Raw genomic sequence first — 18,112 nt, 5'->3', positions numbered from 1 at the left:
GGGAATGCAGCATTCTACTCCACCCCTGGTGTAGTCAGCATAGGCGCCGACTCCATGGGGCTTGAGAGGGCCCGAGCCCCCTCAAAAATTCGTTTGGGGGGGCTCAGCCCCCCCAATAATCTCGGGCGGCGGTGGGCACGTCCGCGGCTTTTATAGGGCGCCCGGCGCGCACCAGCTCAATAACGGGCACCGGTGCGGCGGGGGGCGCCGGGCCGGGGGAGGGGGGCGGCCGGCCTGTCTCCTTGGCAACCCCATTGAGCAGCGCCGGCTCCCCCGGGAGGGCCATCCCCCCGCGCCGCCGATCGCCAACACCGCCGACGCTGTGGCTGCCCGAGCCCGAGCCCGAGCCCGAGCCTGAGCCTGAGCCCGACCCGGAGCCCGAGCCTGAGCCCGAGCCCGAGCCCAAGCCCGTCAGTCAGTCAGGAAGGAAGGAAGGAGAAATGGGGAGGGAGACGAGGGAGGAAAATTGCGCGCAGGGTGAAGAAAGGAGAAGGGCGAACGAGACGAGCTTCCAACCCAAAAAAGGGCTGGAAGACTGGGAGGATGCAGGATCGGGAAAGAAAGCGACGCCTTCCCCGCCCGCAACGTCGCCCGCTTGTCATTGGCAGCGCAGCGGGCGCCCAGAGGGGCTGGGCACCGGTGCAGGGCCGCTCCGCAGCCGCGGAGGACAGCTGCGCGGCTAGCAAGGTGCGTCGCGTAGAGCGCGGCCCTTGTGTGGCCCGGTGGCCAGGCAAGCTCGGGCGGGGACCCCCATGCGAATCTAAGACGGGAGAAGAGGGCAGAGCAAAGGGGGTCCCTTCCCCAACCTCCGGCTCTGAGACTTCCCTGCGCCCCAGAAAAGCGAAAGGATTTTCTCTTCTTTTTTTTTTATAAATATTTTATTAAGTTTTCAAATACAAAGTTAGAAACATACACTGAAGAAAAAAGTAAAAAAACAAGAAAAAGAAAAAAAGAAAACCAACCATTCAACACATTTTTTATATAACTAACTGGACTTCCTCGCATCTCCCTTACCCTGCATTCTTTATAATAAAGATATCAGCAAATTATTACCTTGTTTCGTACCTTATTTTGTACTTTTCAAATACTATACCTCTAAATTTAACATACTTTTCATCAGTTACTTATATCTTAAATTAAACATAGTATTACCTTAGATTTTGACCTTTTCTTACTTAAAATATAATTTCCTGTTTCCCAAATCTAATTGCTGAAGCTATAGTTTCCGAATCGTGTAAATTTTTAACATTCATACAACTTATATTGTTTTTGTAAATAGTCCTTAAATTTTTTCCAGTCCTCTTCCGTTGTTTCTTCTCCCAAATCTCGGATTCTGCCAGTCATTTCAGCCAGTTCCATGTAGTCCATCAACTGCGTCTGCCACTCTTCCAGTGTGGGCAAATCTTGTGTCTTCCAATATTTTGCGATAAGTATTCTTGCTGCTGTAGTTGCATACATAAAGAAAGTTCTATCCTTCTTTAACACTTTCTGGCCAACAATGCCCAAGAGGAAGGCCTCTGGTTTCTTGGGAAAGGTATACTTAAATACCTTTTTTAACTCATTATAGATCATTTCCCAGAAGGCCTTCACTTTTGGACAAGTCCTTACATTTCCAACATTTATTATCAGACAGGTGATATATTTTTGCAAGCTTGACTGGGGTCATGTACCACCTATAAATCATTTTCATAATATTTTCCTTCAAGGCATTACATGCCGTGAATTTCATTCCGGTGGTCCATAACCTTTCCCAGTCCTCAAACATGATGTTATACCCAATATCCTGAGCCCATTTTATCATGGCTGATTTGACTGTCTCATCCTGAGTGATTTTCTCTTCAACCTGCCCTCCATCCTCTTGCAGAAAACTCTTTGCCTGCCCTGCCCGTATCTCGTTTTTGCTTTTTAATTCCACACACGCACCCTTCGGACTTCGTGGCAATCGGGCGCACGGGTGCGTTTCCTAAGAGAGTGAGGACCCCCGCCTCCTCCCCACCTGCTCCCTCGCCAGCCAGCCAGCCGCGCGCCCTAGCCGGAGAGCCCCGGCCATCCCCGTCGCGCAATCGGCTGGATCTCCCTTCAGCAGGCCGTGCTCACAACTTGGCCCAGGGACCCCCAGCAGCGGATCTCCGGCTCAGCTGAAGAATCCGGCAACAAGCCCCCTCCTCCCCAATCGCTCCGCCGAAATACGCTCCAAAACCCCCCAGATAGGCCGCCGGCCACCAAGTCTAGTGGCGCCCTGAGCGAGGGTCTCTCCCCTACACCGCCACCTCGAACTGCGTTCTCCCGGCTACCCGAGCGAACCAGCGGCAGGACCCCGGTATGGGCCCCCCCAATATTTTTTATAAGTCGGCGCCCCTGGTAGTCAGTTCCCGCTGTGGGTGTCTGGAAGGGAATAAGCTGCACAGGTTGTGTCCCTGCTGAGATGCTCAGAATGGAGTGTTGCTTTTGTCACAAGTAAAGGAACTTTGAGGGGTCAACTTGCCATTAAGTAACCATCCAAATCCCACTTGAGCTGCATCTGCTTTCAGAAAGAGCAGCTCCCGCTCCTCTTCAAGGGCACAACTGTCTGCCTTCCATCAGCAGGTTCCCTGACACTGGGCAGCTTGGACCACCTGCACTTTGTCAAAGCCAGCCCAGAATCCTTGCTTTGTTTGTTTGTTTGCTTACTTGCTTGTTTTGCACCACTTAGTTAAGAATGGAGAAAGGGGGGAAGTGATTGCAGATAAGAAAGGAGGAGAGGGAGAGGGAGAAATCAAAAGTTTATTCAGAGATTTACTTGGACTGCTTCTGATGAGGAGATCTTGGGTTTCTACAGTGCAAACATCTCCAGATGCCACGTGGAGCCATGTGTTAGGCTTCTTTTTCCAGTAGGGCACAATGGTGTGCTTAGAACCACATGCACCTTGCAGAAGGATGTGTGTGCTCTCTGCAGTACTTCAAACACTCTGAATTTGGGAGCATGTCTTCGGCATTATTTATTTATTTATTATTTCCATATATGAATCACTTCCTATGAACCACCCCTAAAACAATTAAACATGAAAACAGCTTCAGATAGAAGAACAATTTGAAATACAATGCAGATATAGACTGGAATTAAAACAAAAGAAAAACCCTGCACTTAAAGTTTAGTTAAGAAAAAGATCTTCAAGATGCACAAAAAATCAATATAGATGGCACTTCTTGATGTTTAATGGGAGGGAGTGCCACCACACCAAAGGCTGGTGGATTAACTTTCATGCATTAACCCAAAAGTAATTTTTTACATGTCAGGTGTGGAAAAAAGCACCTCTACAACACTATTTCCTTTGTGTCTTTAGTGTACATTGGAAACACCGTGTTTGGTGGCAGTGTACTACCACAAGACTTACAGGGCAAATCAGAACTGGTGGGGTATGGCGAAGCATGGCCATTGCCACACTTGTTGATGTAGGCTGTGGTGGAAGGCAGGGGGGTGGTCCAGTTGTTCTGCCATGTGCTTCAGTTGGGCCACAATTGAACCCTGAGCTCTCAAACATTTGCAGTGGGTCTGACTGTGTACCCGGAGGCAGTTCAGTCCATTCCTGCCCCTGGACCAGGGATTGGGTGGGGGTGGAAGTTCATAGATCCCACCTGCGGACTTTTTGCTGGCCTGAATATTCAGTGGGCAGAACTGACCTCCCTACTGGCAGAATGATGCTAGCTTTACTCTGTAGGTTGAGGGACACTTTCACCAAATCCAATATAGACCAACATGAAGGGTTGTTGACTTACAGCCTAAGCCATCTCTGTGAGTCTCCCTTGAGCCTTCTTGAGTACTGGTGAGCCATCCATACCACTGGCAAGAGTGATCTGTGTCCCCATGTGAGCAGTCTACCAGGAAGAGAAAGGGGTGGAGTGGTAGGAAGAGTGAGCTGAAAAGTGATTAGCTCTGCCCACTTAATTGGTGGGGCCTCAGGCAGAGATGGATTAATCCCAAGGGAATGTGGTTCTTGGCAGAAGAAAGGTTATCTGTTCCTGCTTTAGTCTGACAACATCGTGCACCAGAATGTATGGAGGTTACCATAATTTCAGCCATTCCAGCATATTATGTTAACTTTACTTTTCATGGTTGAGGTCTTATAGTTTTCTTCTCTTCCAGGTTCACCCTCTATGCTGTGGACACCCGAGGAAGACACTCCGAGCTGAGCACAGTCACTCTGAGAACGGCTTGCCCATTGGTGGATGACAGCAAGGCAGAGGGTAAAAGCTCTTGACTTCAGAGCTGAGTTATGGTCATAATTGATCATAATCACACCTTCATAATTGCCCCTCCCCCCGCAAACACACACAAGTTCTTAGCAACCTAGCACACTGCTCAGATATTTCCAGGGCAAGGTCTAGAGGTGTATGATCCACCATCCGTTATGAAGCTGCATAGGGTTGATTTTGGTCAAAGGTGAGGCGAAAGACCACCTGTGAAGCCTCTTCATGCTGCTCTGAGTCCAGTCAGGGGTGGATGGGTGTGGTGGAGTAGGGGAGGGCGGGGTGGGATATTGCCCTCACAATAATGTTGACATTTTCTCAATACATTTGTACCTATATGTAGGCTTCCCATGAAGTTCTAACTGTCCACTGTGAAGATAGTGTGATGGATTAGATGGGCCTTTGGCCTGATCCAGTAGTGTTTTCTTAATGTTCTTATATTTAGTATGTGCACAGCAGTTTAAGAAGGATATTAACAAGCTGTAATGTATACAGAGAAGGGCAGCTAAGATGATCAAGGGTTTGGAAACCGAGTCTTACGAGGAACAGTTTAGCCTTGTTTCATGTTTAGCCTTGAAAAGAGGAGACTGGGGAGATAAGATAGCCATGTTCAAATATCTGAAGACTTCCAGTTACAAGAAAAGAGATTCTGATTAAACATTATAAATAACTTTCTGATAGTAAGAACTATTTGGCAGCGTAACTGACTCCTTCAGAAGGTGGTGAATTCTTCTTCCTTGGAGAGCCTTTTAAGCAGAGGCCGAGTGACCATTTGTCAGGGATTCTTTAGCTGTGATTTGGCATTACAGGGATTTGGACTAGGAAACTCATGGGGTCCCTTCGAACTCTACAATTCTATTATTCAGTTAATATGGTAGATCCTTCCTCTGGAATTCCTGCTTGAGCGGACATCACCTTGTCTTTTCCCAACCCAGAGCTGCAGTCTTTGATCCCCCAACAGTAGAACAGTAGATTAGACCCCCCCAACTAATCTGCAGTAGCAACTATGGCCAGATTAGTGTCCCTCCCTTTCGCACGTGTTCTATCCAACATCTGCCGACCAGTAATTGGGCACAAGGCATATGCAGCTCATTAACATTGAAACTTGTGAGGGGGTTACCTGAGAACTGCATCCAACACTACATTTCCCCGTTTGAATTATATGTATGTGTTTGTGTGTGCATGTACACGTACATGTGTAGGGGTGCTGGCAGCATGGACAGGCCAGATGAAAATACAAGGCCAATATACCCTGGACACCTGCTTTATAATCCTCACACCTCCTCCTTTCACTTCAAAGAGGTGTGTCTTGTCCCTCCATGTGCTTGAAAATGCAAGTGAGGAACTAATATTAGACGGAGCCTTCAGATGCCTGCTGTAAATCAGAAACTTGCTTTGTCAGGATGGATGTGTGCACACATAACGTCTTAACTACTGCTAAGTCAAAATGCCTCTCCCTTGCCTAGACCTTCTCCACCATATTCCCAGGGTGCAAAGTGGTGGGGATGGGGATTTTGATGACTGAGGGTGGGTGTTGAAAACAGTGACAAAGTGCTTGCCCAACGTTTCAGTGGTGTTACACGTGCTGCCTACCAGTATGGTGGGCACCATTTCTCTACTGCTTCCTTCCTACCTAGAATGCACCAAAGCGAGAGCAGAAAGTAGCTCCCTATGTTTCTAAGAGATGACCTGGTCTCCACTGCTGGATTCCCATTCTGCCATGGCCATAGCTTAGTGGTAGGTAGGGTTGCTGCTCCATATACAGGAGGTCCCTGGGTACATTACTAGGTAGGGCTGGGAAAGACTTCTGTCTGAAACTCTGGATCTGTGTAGATCAAAGGTGGACAACCTCTGACCTTCTGGCCAGTGCTTTTTTCTGCGGGTACTCAAGTACTAGCAACTTTTTAGTTAAAAGTGTGGCACCTAATATCAAAAAATCATGGTAAGTACCAGCACCCCTTTTTTTCTTTTTTAAAAAAGCAAAAGCACTGCTTCCAGCACTGCTGGAGTTTGGCTCCCATAATCCATTACTATTGGTCATGCTGGGGCCACAAGCTCTTTATCCCACTGGCAACTGATGTAGACAATCCTAAACTAGATAGATCAGTGATTTTACTAGGTTTGAGGGAACTTCCTTTATAGAGGAAGGTGGTGGAGGAGGTGAATATTGGACATAATTTCATGAAAACTTTTCCAGCTACAACCCATTCACCCTCTAAGCCTCCAGGTCCAAGCCAAAAATGTATCTAAAAGTAATTTTTGTTCCATTCCATTTGGGCCAAGATCTGCTTCCTTTGTGCTTAGATGATGATTGCCCCTTCCCACCCCTCTCCTACTTCCTTTCCAGAGGTAGCAGACAAGATCTACAACTTGTACAATGGCTACACCAGTGGGAAAGAGCAGCAGACAGCCTACAACACTCTGATGGAGGTCTCCACTTCCATGCTTTTCCGCATCCAGCATCACTATAACTCCCACTACGAGAAATTTGGGGACTTTGTCTGGCGCAGTGAGGATGAGCTTGGACCCAGGTAGTTATTTCCAGCAAGCTTACATTTGTGACCCCTTCCTGAAATCCGGGAGCACAGTGTCGAACCAGCCCTGTACTGCCAAATTTTTTATGTTGCCTTAAAAGTTTTGGTTGCTCAGGGAGATGCTTTGGCCTGCAGCCTTGGTGGCGTGACACACATGTCTGGCATCCACAGAGCTGAATGTGCATGCCCCTCCATTCTGGCTTCAAACACCTCCTGACACTGTCCAAAAAAGCACTTGCCTCCTGCTTAGGAAAAATCCAATTTTCTTTTCTCCTTTCCCAAAGATCCCTGGCCATCTACAAAGCCTCCAAAAGAGGAGAAGGGCAAGCCAACTCTTTTTGGGGGGCGGGGCACTTCTTAATGAAGTTTTAATAGCAGAAAGTTTGTATTCTCAGAGGGTCATTTATTTCCCTACCTTGAAATGTTTATCAGAGGATCCACAGATCCACAGTAAATGCTGAGCCATAAAACTTAGTGGCGAGCAGGGAGGCTGTTGCATCTGCAGCATAAATACATCACACCAAAGACCTCCAGGGCCCAGTTTCAGGAGGAGCCACAGATTGCTGCAAACAGCTGCTTGCAGTACGACCCAGTATTCAGTCAGCAGGAGGCAGGAAAAGGCTGAGCTCATAGGTGGCATTGGTTGCGATGCTATGAAGCTAGCCAGCTCTTCTCTGCACCTGCCTCAATCCCTGTCTGGGGCCATCTTTCTCTCTCTCTTTTTAAGCCCTCCACCAGCACCACTGCAAGAATCTCCCTGTTCCTCCTGACCCCCAATTTGTAGCAAACATTCATCCCAGGAAAACAGCAAGAACATATTTGCATCGACCACATTGTGATCCAAGGGCAAGCGGCATGTAGGAGCATAAGGAGCTGCCTTATGCAGTCACACCATTGGTCCATCTAGCTCGTTAGTATATGCACTGGCTGGCAACAATTCTCCAGGGATTCAGACAGGGAATGTCTCCCATCCCTACCTGGTGGTGCCAGGGATTGAACCTGGGGCTTTCTAGGTGCAAATCAGATACTCTAACAGCTGAGCTATGGTCTGCCCCTGAAACAATACAATAAGAGCAGCAGCAGTAGACAGGAGGTGAGAACATTCTCATATCTGTGGTGCTTATCAAAAGCTTGCAACACCTATAAGGGGTCAGTTTGTGTGCTACTGAAATGAGCTGTTTGGCAGTTTATTGATCTTTGTTTTTAATTCTTTTATGATTTTATTGCATGGCCTAATCTCATTTTTATTCTAGCAAACTTCTTTGATACATTTTTATGATATAGTGGCATACAAGCATTTTTCATAAATAAATTAACCCTCATCAACCCAGCCAGCACAGCTGGTGGCCAGGGAAATTGGAGTCCCACAGCACTGAGGTAGGTAATACACTCAATTCCTGGTGCAGATGAACAATAGGCTAGATGAACCCATGTTCTTGACTTTGCTGACGTCCATATACCTACGAAAGGTTTCAACCCTGCCCAGACCTTGAAACTAAGATATCCTCAGATGAGGTAGGTTTCTGTGGCCTACAAGCAAGATAAAGTGCCTGCAAGTAGCCTGTGTATGGCAGGAGTGAGCTGACTTCAAGCTTGTGGGGTTCTTCACTAGGTCCGCAAAAGACTCAACTCTAAAATAAAACAATTCCATGCTAAGCAATTGGCTAAGAAAGTGAACTGATCTCCAAACCCTTCAACAGAAAAATCCCTGTTGGTTACTCTAACCTTTTTTCTTTTCAGAAGTATAATGTACAGGAGGGGTTGGGCCATTTTGTTGCTGCTACTGTTAAAAAAGCAGGGGCATCCGGAAACCTTGACGATCTGCTGCAAATCACCCAGAAATCTATCTAAATCACTCTCCTGGCCACCACATTCATTGTAAGGCATACCATGAAGTGCCCTCCCTTTCTTGATGCTGCCCATTAATGACTTAATCAATCACCACTTGTGTAAGATTATTACTGTTTTCTGGAGTGGGTTCGGTGGGAGGCAGGTCAGCATTTGAGACAATTTCATCTCCAGGTTTATAAAAATCCACAACTTCCACAGGGAACTTGGAGAGGACACAGCACGTGATTTATGGCCCTGTCCTGGCTGCTTTTCTCATTGATTTCCTTGCCTTCTCCAGGAGGTACCTTGCTCTTGCCTTCCCTGTTTCCTTCTCCCTTCCTTCTCTTTCCCTTGTCTTCTTCTTCCTTAAAGGGGGGAGGGGCAGTGGCAGGAGAGGGGAGATGTCAGCCAAAGATAAGCCTAACCTTTACACATTACTTCATTAACCTTTTCACATAAGTGAATCACACCAGGAGCTTGGCCTCAATATTCCCAATCTTCCAACTTTTGCTGAAAGGGAGCTTGTCATAACGAATGTCTCTGAAGGCTCCATTTCCTCCTCCTTCTCTCCAACCCATTCTCCCTTCTAGATTTACTCTTGCATGGTGCTGCTGCCACTTCTCCCAGCCTGCTTTGTCCCGTCATGGCTGCTTCCTGTAAACCACACCCTTGAGGATCCTTGCAAGCAGTGGACCGCTCCAGGGGGCTATGGGGATGGGAGCAGACCATAACTCTCAACAGTCAGGCGGTCATGATGGGGATTGCTCAGGTGGTAATAGTGGAAGGATGGGAACCTCAGCAAGGAGCAGGGGATGACTCTCAACCTGAGCTTCTTTTAAGTCCCAGAGTCATCTTTTGTAAAAGTATAATACTAAGCATTCATGTAAATAAACAAAAGCTTTTCACAGCCAAGCTACATAACTGTTGACTGATGCATGTTTGCCTTCAACTTGCTGTCCACCTCTCACCCCCTGTCAGCTGCCCATTGGTGGGTGGTGCATGACCATTGGGCAGAGGGAGGCAACCACTCAGGTGGCAGTTGTTGAGAAGCAGCAGCAGCACTGATCCTTGATTCTTTTCCTCCATTGGAGGGCAGACGTGGGTGTGCCAGGTAGCCAGTCCTGCACCCCCTAAACTAAACTTCAGTAGCCTTCAGGTGTGCTTGCGTGGGTGTGGTGCTGCTACCCTTTTGCCAGCAATTAAGTCACCTTCTGCACATGGAACGGGACATTATCTTGTCCTTTACTTCAGGCAGCAAAATGTCTCTATCCAACTCTGGCTGATGCCCTCTGGGACTAGTAGGGAAGAGGACAGGGAGACCAAGAGTAGATGGAACCAGAGCAATGACAGGCAGAGCATACTAATGCTAGTTTTGCCTCCATCCTCTTCCCTGCTGAGGAACATTGAGACTTAGGAAGAGGAAGCTGACTACCAGTGTGTGTGTGTTTTAAAAAAGTCAGGCAGCTGGGGGCTGGCTGAGGGAAGACTGAGGTTAGTGGGGCAGTGTCCCAGCCACCCATACAGAGCAGCATCCATTGCCATCACCTTTTGTTGTCTCTGTTTCATACAGTGTGTAAGGAATTCAGTCTTGGAATGAAGGTCCAAGGGGCCATTCTCTGTGCCAGAGGCACCAGCTTGGGAGGCCAACATTGTGTGTGATGGTTGGGTGTGCACGATGTCCTGACATCACAATGTGATCTCAGGAGGAGCCTGGAATGGAGCTGAACGTGGCAGCCATGCAGCTTCAATGGCCGCAGACGACTCCACCTCCTTCTGGCGCTGCCACTGGCGGGAAGCTGCTTCAACCTTCCTTCCCTTCTGTGGCAGAAGGAGCAGAAGGAGAAGGAGCTGGTCACTGAAGCCATGCTGCACTCAGCTGAATACTTTTTGGACATTGGGGGGCCAGCCTACTCCCCAAATACTGGGCCCCTCCAAAGGGCTCAGCCCCCAGAAGCTGGCACCTCTGTTCTGCACACATCAACAAATAGCCCAACTCCTTTTAAAAAACATCTTAGCTGGCAACTCTGAGCTTCAAAACCCCACAAAGCTCCCCATAATCAAATAATTCCCCTGTTTAGACTTGGATGACTGAGAGCTCTGCTCCTGACATGTCATTAGCTTGAATTTACATTCCTGCTGGGAAACCCCAAAGCTGAAACCCAGAGCTTTACTGTGGCACCAGAGGGAGAGGAGAATAATCAATAGTCTTGGAGCTTTCAAACCACTGTAGTAAACACTTCCTTTTGATTTAGCAGCGTCTCCAGAGTGCTTTCTTCTGACCCTTGGCCTGTCACCTCTTTCAAGTTCACTGCACTTGACCGTTCCTCTTTGACTTTCTTCTCACCACAAAGTCAGCACCGCTTAGAGAGCAACTGCAATCAAGGAAATACAGGTCTACAAAGGGGGGGGGGACGCTAGCACCTGCTAATTTGGGAAAGCCTACTGATGCTGGCTTCACGTCCTTGCACTTTTACAAGTGTGCTGGAGATGGGGGAGAAATCCGTTTCATTTCACATTCACAGGCAAACCTGTCGTAATTCACACTTTCTGAAGCAATATGCAAACCAAAATGCAGGCCAGCCCCTCAGAATTTTGCAGTGGATTTCCCCGACCAAGAAATGTGCATAGACTAGGTATGGAACAGAAATGCATATGGTAGAAACAATAACATACTAAACTGAATTATATTTGGGTTAGTTGTTTACAAAAATCTCAGGATGTTTGTGTCTCAGGAGAAATGTGCATTAAATGCTGATGAATTTCCAAGATGACACTATCTCTATCTAAAACTGATGTGGAAACGTAGACAGTCGAACTTAAGTTTGGGTGGGGGGAATAAGAAATCAAAATGGACAGAGTCAAGGGTTGTGTGGACATTTTGGCCCTAAAACAAAGTTTCCCCAAACTCTGGAAGAAATGGAAGCATTTTGGCCCTGAATTGAGGAAGCGTTTGGGGAGCCCCAGCGTATCAACAGACGATGTCGGCCGCTAACTGCGGTTGCCCTGGCTGCTTCTCCCACACCTGGCGTCCTTCTCCTGTGTAGTCTCAGACTGTCCCGTTTTCCCTTCCAGAAAAGCTCACCTCATCCTGAGGAGGCTGGAGAAGGTCAGCAGCCACTGCTCAACCTTGCTCCGCAGCGCCTACATCCAGAGCCGCACGGACACCATGCCGTACCTGTTCTGCCGCAGCGAGGAGGTCAGGCCACCTGGCATGGTGTGGTACAACATCTTAAAGGACACCAAAATCACATGTGAGGAGAAAATGGTCTCCATGCTGCGCAATATGTATGGTGAGTCGAAGGGGCGATGAGAGGATGCAACGGACCAGGCAAGCGCACGACGAGAATCTCTACTGTGGTGGTGACTTGTGGCATCTTGGAAATTTGAAGCAAAAAAAGAGGAATGAAAAACCACATGGGACTTCATGGAAAGTTGCAAATTGAGAGATCAGCAAGACTTCTTTTTTTGTTTGTTTCCTTTTTTCAACTATTATTATTATTGTTTTTAAAAAGGAAGTACATGATTTTGCTCAGTTTTTTTAAAAAGTGTCTCTCCTTTTTAATCTCTCTCCTCCCCTCTCTTCCTCCCTCCCTCCCTCCCTCTCTCTTTTGTCCTTACTAAATGCCTAGATTATGTGATCAAAAGTAAAGAGAAAGAGATGGAGAGGGAGGGGAGGGAAAATCAAAACAGCTGGGGAGGGGGACACAACAGTGATGGGTAGGATAATCCCTACTGCCCTTCAGGATGGACTCATTTGCCCAGGAAGAACTATGTCCCAGAAAATGTGTTTAACAAGCAAGGAGCCAAACAAGAGGCACCATCCTGGAGGGAAGAGATGGAACAATTAACACGAGGCAGGGACAAAGGCTTTGCTAGAGACCCTTGGAAAGAGTGATGAATGCAAACACAAAATGCTCTTGAGTTTACAGAACTTGCTGTTCACGCAGCCATCTTTTAGCAGGGTCCTGACAGGTTGTTCTGTGCATTAAAACATTCATATTTACTTCCACCTTCTCTGCCTGCCTGACGTTTCTTCAATCAGCAGTGCATTCATTCGTTTTTTAAAAAAAGTTTGTTTGTTTTTTTAAAAAAAGTTTACACACTTCCTTATTGCTTGCTGCCTTTGTCAATCAGGAAGGTTTAGAGTTGGGTTCCTTCCCCAGAATTTGTTCCAGGAATGAGGTGATAAGCGGTGTTTCTTTTTAGTATGAGGTAGACCTGAGATAATGGAAACTTTCAGAATCATGGGCAGGTAAGGAAGAAGCAAGCGTTGGGGGATATAAAAAACCAAGTGGTCCATGAAAGGGTTAGGAAGACATGATTTTCCCAACAGTTTGTCTAAAAACATAAATTTGAATATATGTATAAAAGAATCTGCATTTTAAACTATGCAGCTGAACACAAGATGATAGGACTTGCCTTATGTCAGATCAGACCAGTGGTGCATCTAGCTAAATATTGTCTGCATTGACTGGCAGTGGCTCTCCTGGGTTTCAATCCAGTATTACCTGGAGGTGCCTGGGTTTGAACCTGGAACCTTCAGCGGGCAAAGTAGGTACTCTACCAATGGTCTATGGCTCTTCTCCTGTGGTTGTATAATCAGTGATAGTGCCCAAAGAAGAATTTTTAAAAAGTAGAACTTTAGAGTTGGAGAAGGGACCTTGGAGTTCATTTAGTCTAAACCAGAGGTCGGCAACCTAAGGCCCATGGGCCAGAAGCGGCCCATAAGGGTCGCTTAACCGGCCCATGAGCTTCCCCCGAACCGAGCTGCCCGCTCGGCGAGTCCCTGCACGCTGCACTAAACAGGGGCAGCACGGTGCGGGGACTCTCTTCCGCGGCTCCGGGAATAAAAAAATCATAGAGTTGGAAGAGACCACAAGGGCCATCGAGTCCAACCCCCTGCCAAGCAAGAAACACCATCAGAGCACTCCTGACATATGGTTGCCAAGCCCCTGCTTAAAGACCTGCAAAGAAGGAGACTCCACCATACTCCTTGGCAGCAAATTCCACTGTCAAACAGCTCTTACTGTCAGGAAGTTCTTCCTAATGTTTAGGTGGAATCTTCTTTCTTGTAGCTTGGATCCATTGCTCCGTGTCCGCTTCTCTGGAGCAGCAGAAAACAACCTTTCTCCCCCCTCTATATGACATCCTTTTATATATTTGAACATGGCTATCATATCACCCCTTAACCTCCTCTTCTCCAGGCTAAACATGCCCAGCTCCCTTAGCCGTTCCTCATAAGGCATCGTTTCCAGGCCTTTGACCATTTTGGTTGCCCTCCTCTGGACATGTTCCAGTTTTGTCAGTGTCCTTCTTGAACTGTGGTGCCCAGAACTGGACACAGTACTCCAGGTGAGGTCTGACCAGAGCAGAATACAGTGGCACAATTACTTCCCTTGATCTAGATGCTATACTCCTATTGATGCAGCCCAAAATTGCATTGGCTTTTTTAGCTGCCGCGTCACACTGTTGGCTCATGTCAAGTTTGTGGTCAACCAAGACTCCTAGATCCTTTTCACATGTACTGCTCTCAAGCCAGGTGTCACCCATCTTGTATTTGTGCCTCTCATTTTTTTTGCCCAAGTGCAATACTTTACATTTCTCCCTGTTAAAGTTCATCTTGTTTGTTTTGGCCCAGTTCTCTAATCTGTCAAGGTCGTTTTGAAGTGTGATCCTGTCCTCTGGGGTATTAGCCACCCCTCCCAGTTTGGTGTCAAAAAATCACTTCTGTGCATACCCAGATGCTGGAAATCACATCTGTGCATGTCCGTGTCGCTGGAAATCACTTCTGCGCAGGCACGATTTCTGGTGTCTGGGTATGCACAGAAGCGATTTCCAGAGTTGCGCTGCACTGGTCTGGCCCACAGAGGATCTCTGCGGGAGTGATCCAGCCCATGCCCAGTAAGCCTTGCTGACCCCGAAACCACCTGCTCAGTGCAGGATTGTGCAGTTACAGCATCCCTGACAAATGGCATTTGCTTCTCCAGTGAAGGAGAGCCTACCGCCTCCCAAGGCTGACTGTCTAACTGCATATTTATGACCCACATTTGCATTACACCCCCCCCATGTGCACACACACATCAAGGCAGCCTACAACATACAAGAATAAAAAAAAGACATCCATAAAATCATCAGTAATTGGTTCGTGTGTGTTTTTTTAAATCACATTTCAAAGGTCTATTTAAACAATATGCATGGAGGTTCCACCATCCAAATCCTCATACAGTGGTGCCCCACAAGACGAATGCCTCGCAAGACGGAAAACCTGCTAGACGAAAGGGTTTTCCGTTTTTGAGCTGCTTCACGAGACGATTTTCCCTATGGTCTTGCGAGTGTTCCGATTTTTTTCCGCTCCCCCCCTTTTCTAAGCCGCTAAGCTGCTAATAGCCTTTTAGCCGCTAATCTGCTAAGCCTTTAATAGCCGCTAAGCCTTTAATAGCCGCTAAACCGCTAATAGCGCTAATCCGCTAATCCGCTAATAGGGTTGCTTCGCAAGACGAAAAAACTGCTAGACGAAGAGACTCACGGAACGGATTAATTTCGTCTTGCGAGGCACCACTGTAATATGAACATTCAGTTGTCCAAACACAAAGAATTGGTACCCAAACCTCACTATATACACTACAAATCCAAACAGCCAAATAAACAAATAAGCAGCCTTAAACAAGCCTTACTTTTTGTTTTTTGCTGGTTTGATTTTCCTGGGTTTTACTTTTTTATCATTTTGGGGTCCAGATTCCTTGGTTGGGAGCACATTAGAATTTTCCCCAATGGGAATTGTCAGCTCCTTATGCAGGCACCCACCTAACAAAACTGTTGTGGAGCTACAACATAGGCGTCATACTTAGTAGCCAGAGGTGCCAGCTTGTGAGAGCAATTTGGGGGGTGGGGGCGACATCACACGTGTGACGAAATGTGTGGCACTGTGTCCTGACATCGCATGTGTGGCGTCAGGATGTCGAGAGGAGCTGGGGATAGAACTGGACACAGCAGCTGCATGGCTTCAAGTGGCTGGTGGCTCAATCCTCCCCATGCTGCCATGGTGGGGGGCTGCTTCCACCCTCCTTCCCCTTTACGGCAGGAGGATGAGCCAGCCACTGGAGCTGAGCCACATCTGGCTTCGTGCCTGGCTCCATGCTCAGCCTCCTCCTCTCCCTCAACATGGCGGAGGGGGCTGACCCGCTACCAAAAGATATTGAGGGGCCCCAAAACAGCTGGCGCCCCTGCTAGTGGCAGTTGATAGCCTTCTCCTAAAGAGGGGAGGGGTGGTTCCTACAGAAACTGCTCCCATACAGAGTCCCACAGAGCAGGGTCTGTCACATGAATGTCTCAGTCCTTAGGGGTGTGGGGAGCCACCAGAAGTGCCCCACCATAAGGCATCGGTGATACAAGGAATCAGATGTGCTTTGTACTTTGGCATCAAGTTTGAACTCATTCAACATGGAAGTATTACTAAGGCCAACGTAGATAGGGCTTATATAGATATATAGATATAGATACATGCCTTCATGCAAGAGAGAGGCATCAGCAGACTTAAGGGAATCACTTTTTTGGGTGGGGTGGGGACATGCTCAGTGGCACAGAATGCTCACCGACTGTTGGGAGAAGAATGGAAAATGGGCGAGAGGGGAGATGGAACAGTGTGCCTGGAGTGCAGAACTGCTGCCATGCCTAACCTTGACCTGGTACCAGTCACAGAGAATGAACCAGGCACCCTGCAGATCAAGGAATTTCAGAAGCAGCTAGGGTTCCCGGAACCAGAGCTGAAGATCCCCCTGATGGCCTCCTAGGCACAAACCTGTTCAAGAACATTTGGAACTACCAGAGGAGAAATCGGCGCCACCACCATCCAGTCCATGATAACAACATAGCATGCACCTGCTTATCTCAAGTCATCGTGCAGCTTGTGAGTAAGGGGTCCCCTACTGAGAAAATAAACCCTGAAGCTTCCTCACTCCCAGCAATTGTGATTAAGGTGTGGTCTAGGAGGTCAGAGGTCTCTCTCTGTTGAGCCACTCAATTGCCAGAAACAAGGTGGGTCGTTGGGTCCCTGGTCCTGAGTGTAGCCTCTTCTTGCTCTTTTGTACTTTGCCTGCACTCCTTATTGACGCTAGTTGATGCTCTGCACTCCTTATTGACAATAGTTATTGACGCTAGACTGTTGCCTGACCTTGTCTTTGGATGATGCCTTGAATCTAGGTCAAGTCTCCATGCTTCACCTTGGTTTGTTTAGACTGTGCTCCACCCACAAACCTGCCCTCAAAGTGTTTTGGTAAGAGGCTTATCCATCCTGGGAGTGAAACCCTAGCCCCAGCAGGCCCCTACTGAAGTGCGACAACTGCAGTGCTTCATACTGCAACACTTTGTTGTAGAACCCATTTTCATTTTGTTTCTGTGGGGTTCCCCCCTCCTCACCCCAGTTGGTTCTTTTCTGCTGAGTCTATGATTTAAGCAGGTTTTGCCCCAAATAGCCATATGCCTACAGTCTTCTGGGGCCACCTTGCTGACTTTGCCTTGTAATGACATCTGTCCTCTGAACCAGGCACCACTTTGCCACGCTGTCAAAAACTTTGTAAAAGCAGAGAAGTAGCCACTGTTTTTTTTTATATTTTATTTTACTTGCTTAAGGTGTATAGCAGAGGGTTGGACAAGATGACCCTTGGCTTCCCTCCCATTCTATGATTTCAAGGTACCTGTTCCTGAAAGTTTTTAGAATCTTGCAAGCCTACTGGCCAAAGTGTAAAAAGTGCCTCCCCACCTTCACAACCCAAGAATGGGTCTCCAAAGATGGGAAGGCACTATCTACACTGTCCAAGTGTATCCTTTTTTATTTTATGCATATACTGGGGATTAGGAGAGGCGGGCAGACTGAGTTCCTTCCCAGCCTTCTTCTGCTGTCACCACAGCTGCTAGAGCAGCCACCATAGGAAGGGAGGCGGAGACAGGTAAGCAGGAACACCACAAAGCCCAGAAACACCAGGCCAAGGTTTGGGGGCCAAAGCGGTGGGGGGAGGGGAAGTATTTAGAACTCTAAGGAATTTGGCACTTCTGCTAATTCCAGACCCACTTCAAGCCTTGTGTGTGTGTGTGCGTGCATGTACTTAGGTGTCAGAGCCAACCCAATACATTTTGCCACATGAGGTAGACCCCAAGATTGCACTCCCTCTTTGCCAGGGAAGAAGGGGTGAGGGAAGTGCTACATCAGGAACGAGGGTGGGGGACAGGAAGATCAACATCGGGATCTGCTGCCCCAGTGAATTCTGCCACCTGAGGTGGTCGCCTCACCTTGCCTCATGGGTGGGCCAGCCCTGGTGTGTGTGTCTGTGTTTCTGTCTTTCTATGTATATAAATTATTCCTCTTGCCACATTTTAGGCCGGTTTAATTTCTGCTGTGTATTGTCCAGCGAGCAGATTGCTTTCTAGTTTACACCTAGCAAGTTGCTGCAGACCACCCAGGAAAGTTCATGGTAGAAACATGTTTTTCAAATCTTCTAATTTAGCATTTTGTCAATCCATTTCTC

General features: G+C 47.6%; 1 protein-coding gene across 6 annotated transcripts in view; it reads left to right on the top strand.

The window, feature by feature from the left end:
• ASTN2 (astrotactin 2) overlaps window positions 1-12,600 on the top strand; it is a 706,126-nt gene extending 693,526 nt beyond the window's left edge. For 5 of the 6 annotated variants that reach the window (XM_083485710.1, XM_083485712.1, XM_083485714.1 and 2 more), the window contains 3 exons: window positions 4,124-4,224; window positions 6,575-6,758; window positions 11,664-12,600. In XM_083485710.1, the coding sequence (XP_083341836.1) occupies window positions 4,124-4,224; window positions 6,575-6,758; window positions 11,664-11,901 (523 nt within the window). In that variant the 3' untranslated portion in view covers window positions 11,902-12,600. The remainder of the gene's footprint in view (window positions 1-4,123; window positions 4,225-6,574; window positions 6,759-11,663) is intronic. The other variant, XM_083485711.1, reaches the window with a different exon arrangement.
• The last annotated feature ends 5,512 nt before the right edge of the window (window positions 12,601-18,112 follow it).

The sequence above is a fragment of the Podarcis liolepis genome, assembly GCF_965112155.1.
Source record: "Podarcis liolepis genome assembly, chromosome: Z".
NCBI classification, from domain to species: Eukaryota; Metazoa; Chordata; class Lepidosauria; order Squamata; family Lacertidae; genus Podarcis; species Podarcis liolepis.
This window is presented reverse-complemented; position numbering and strand designations above follow the sequence as displayed.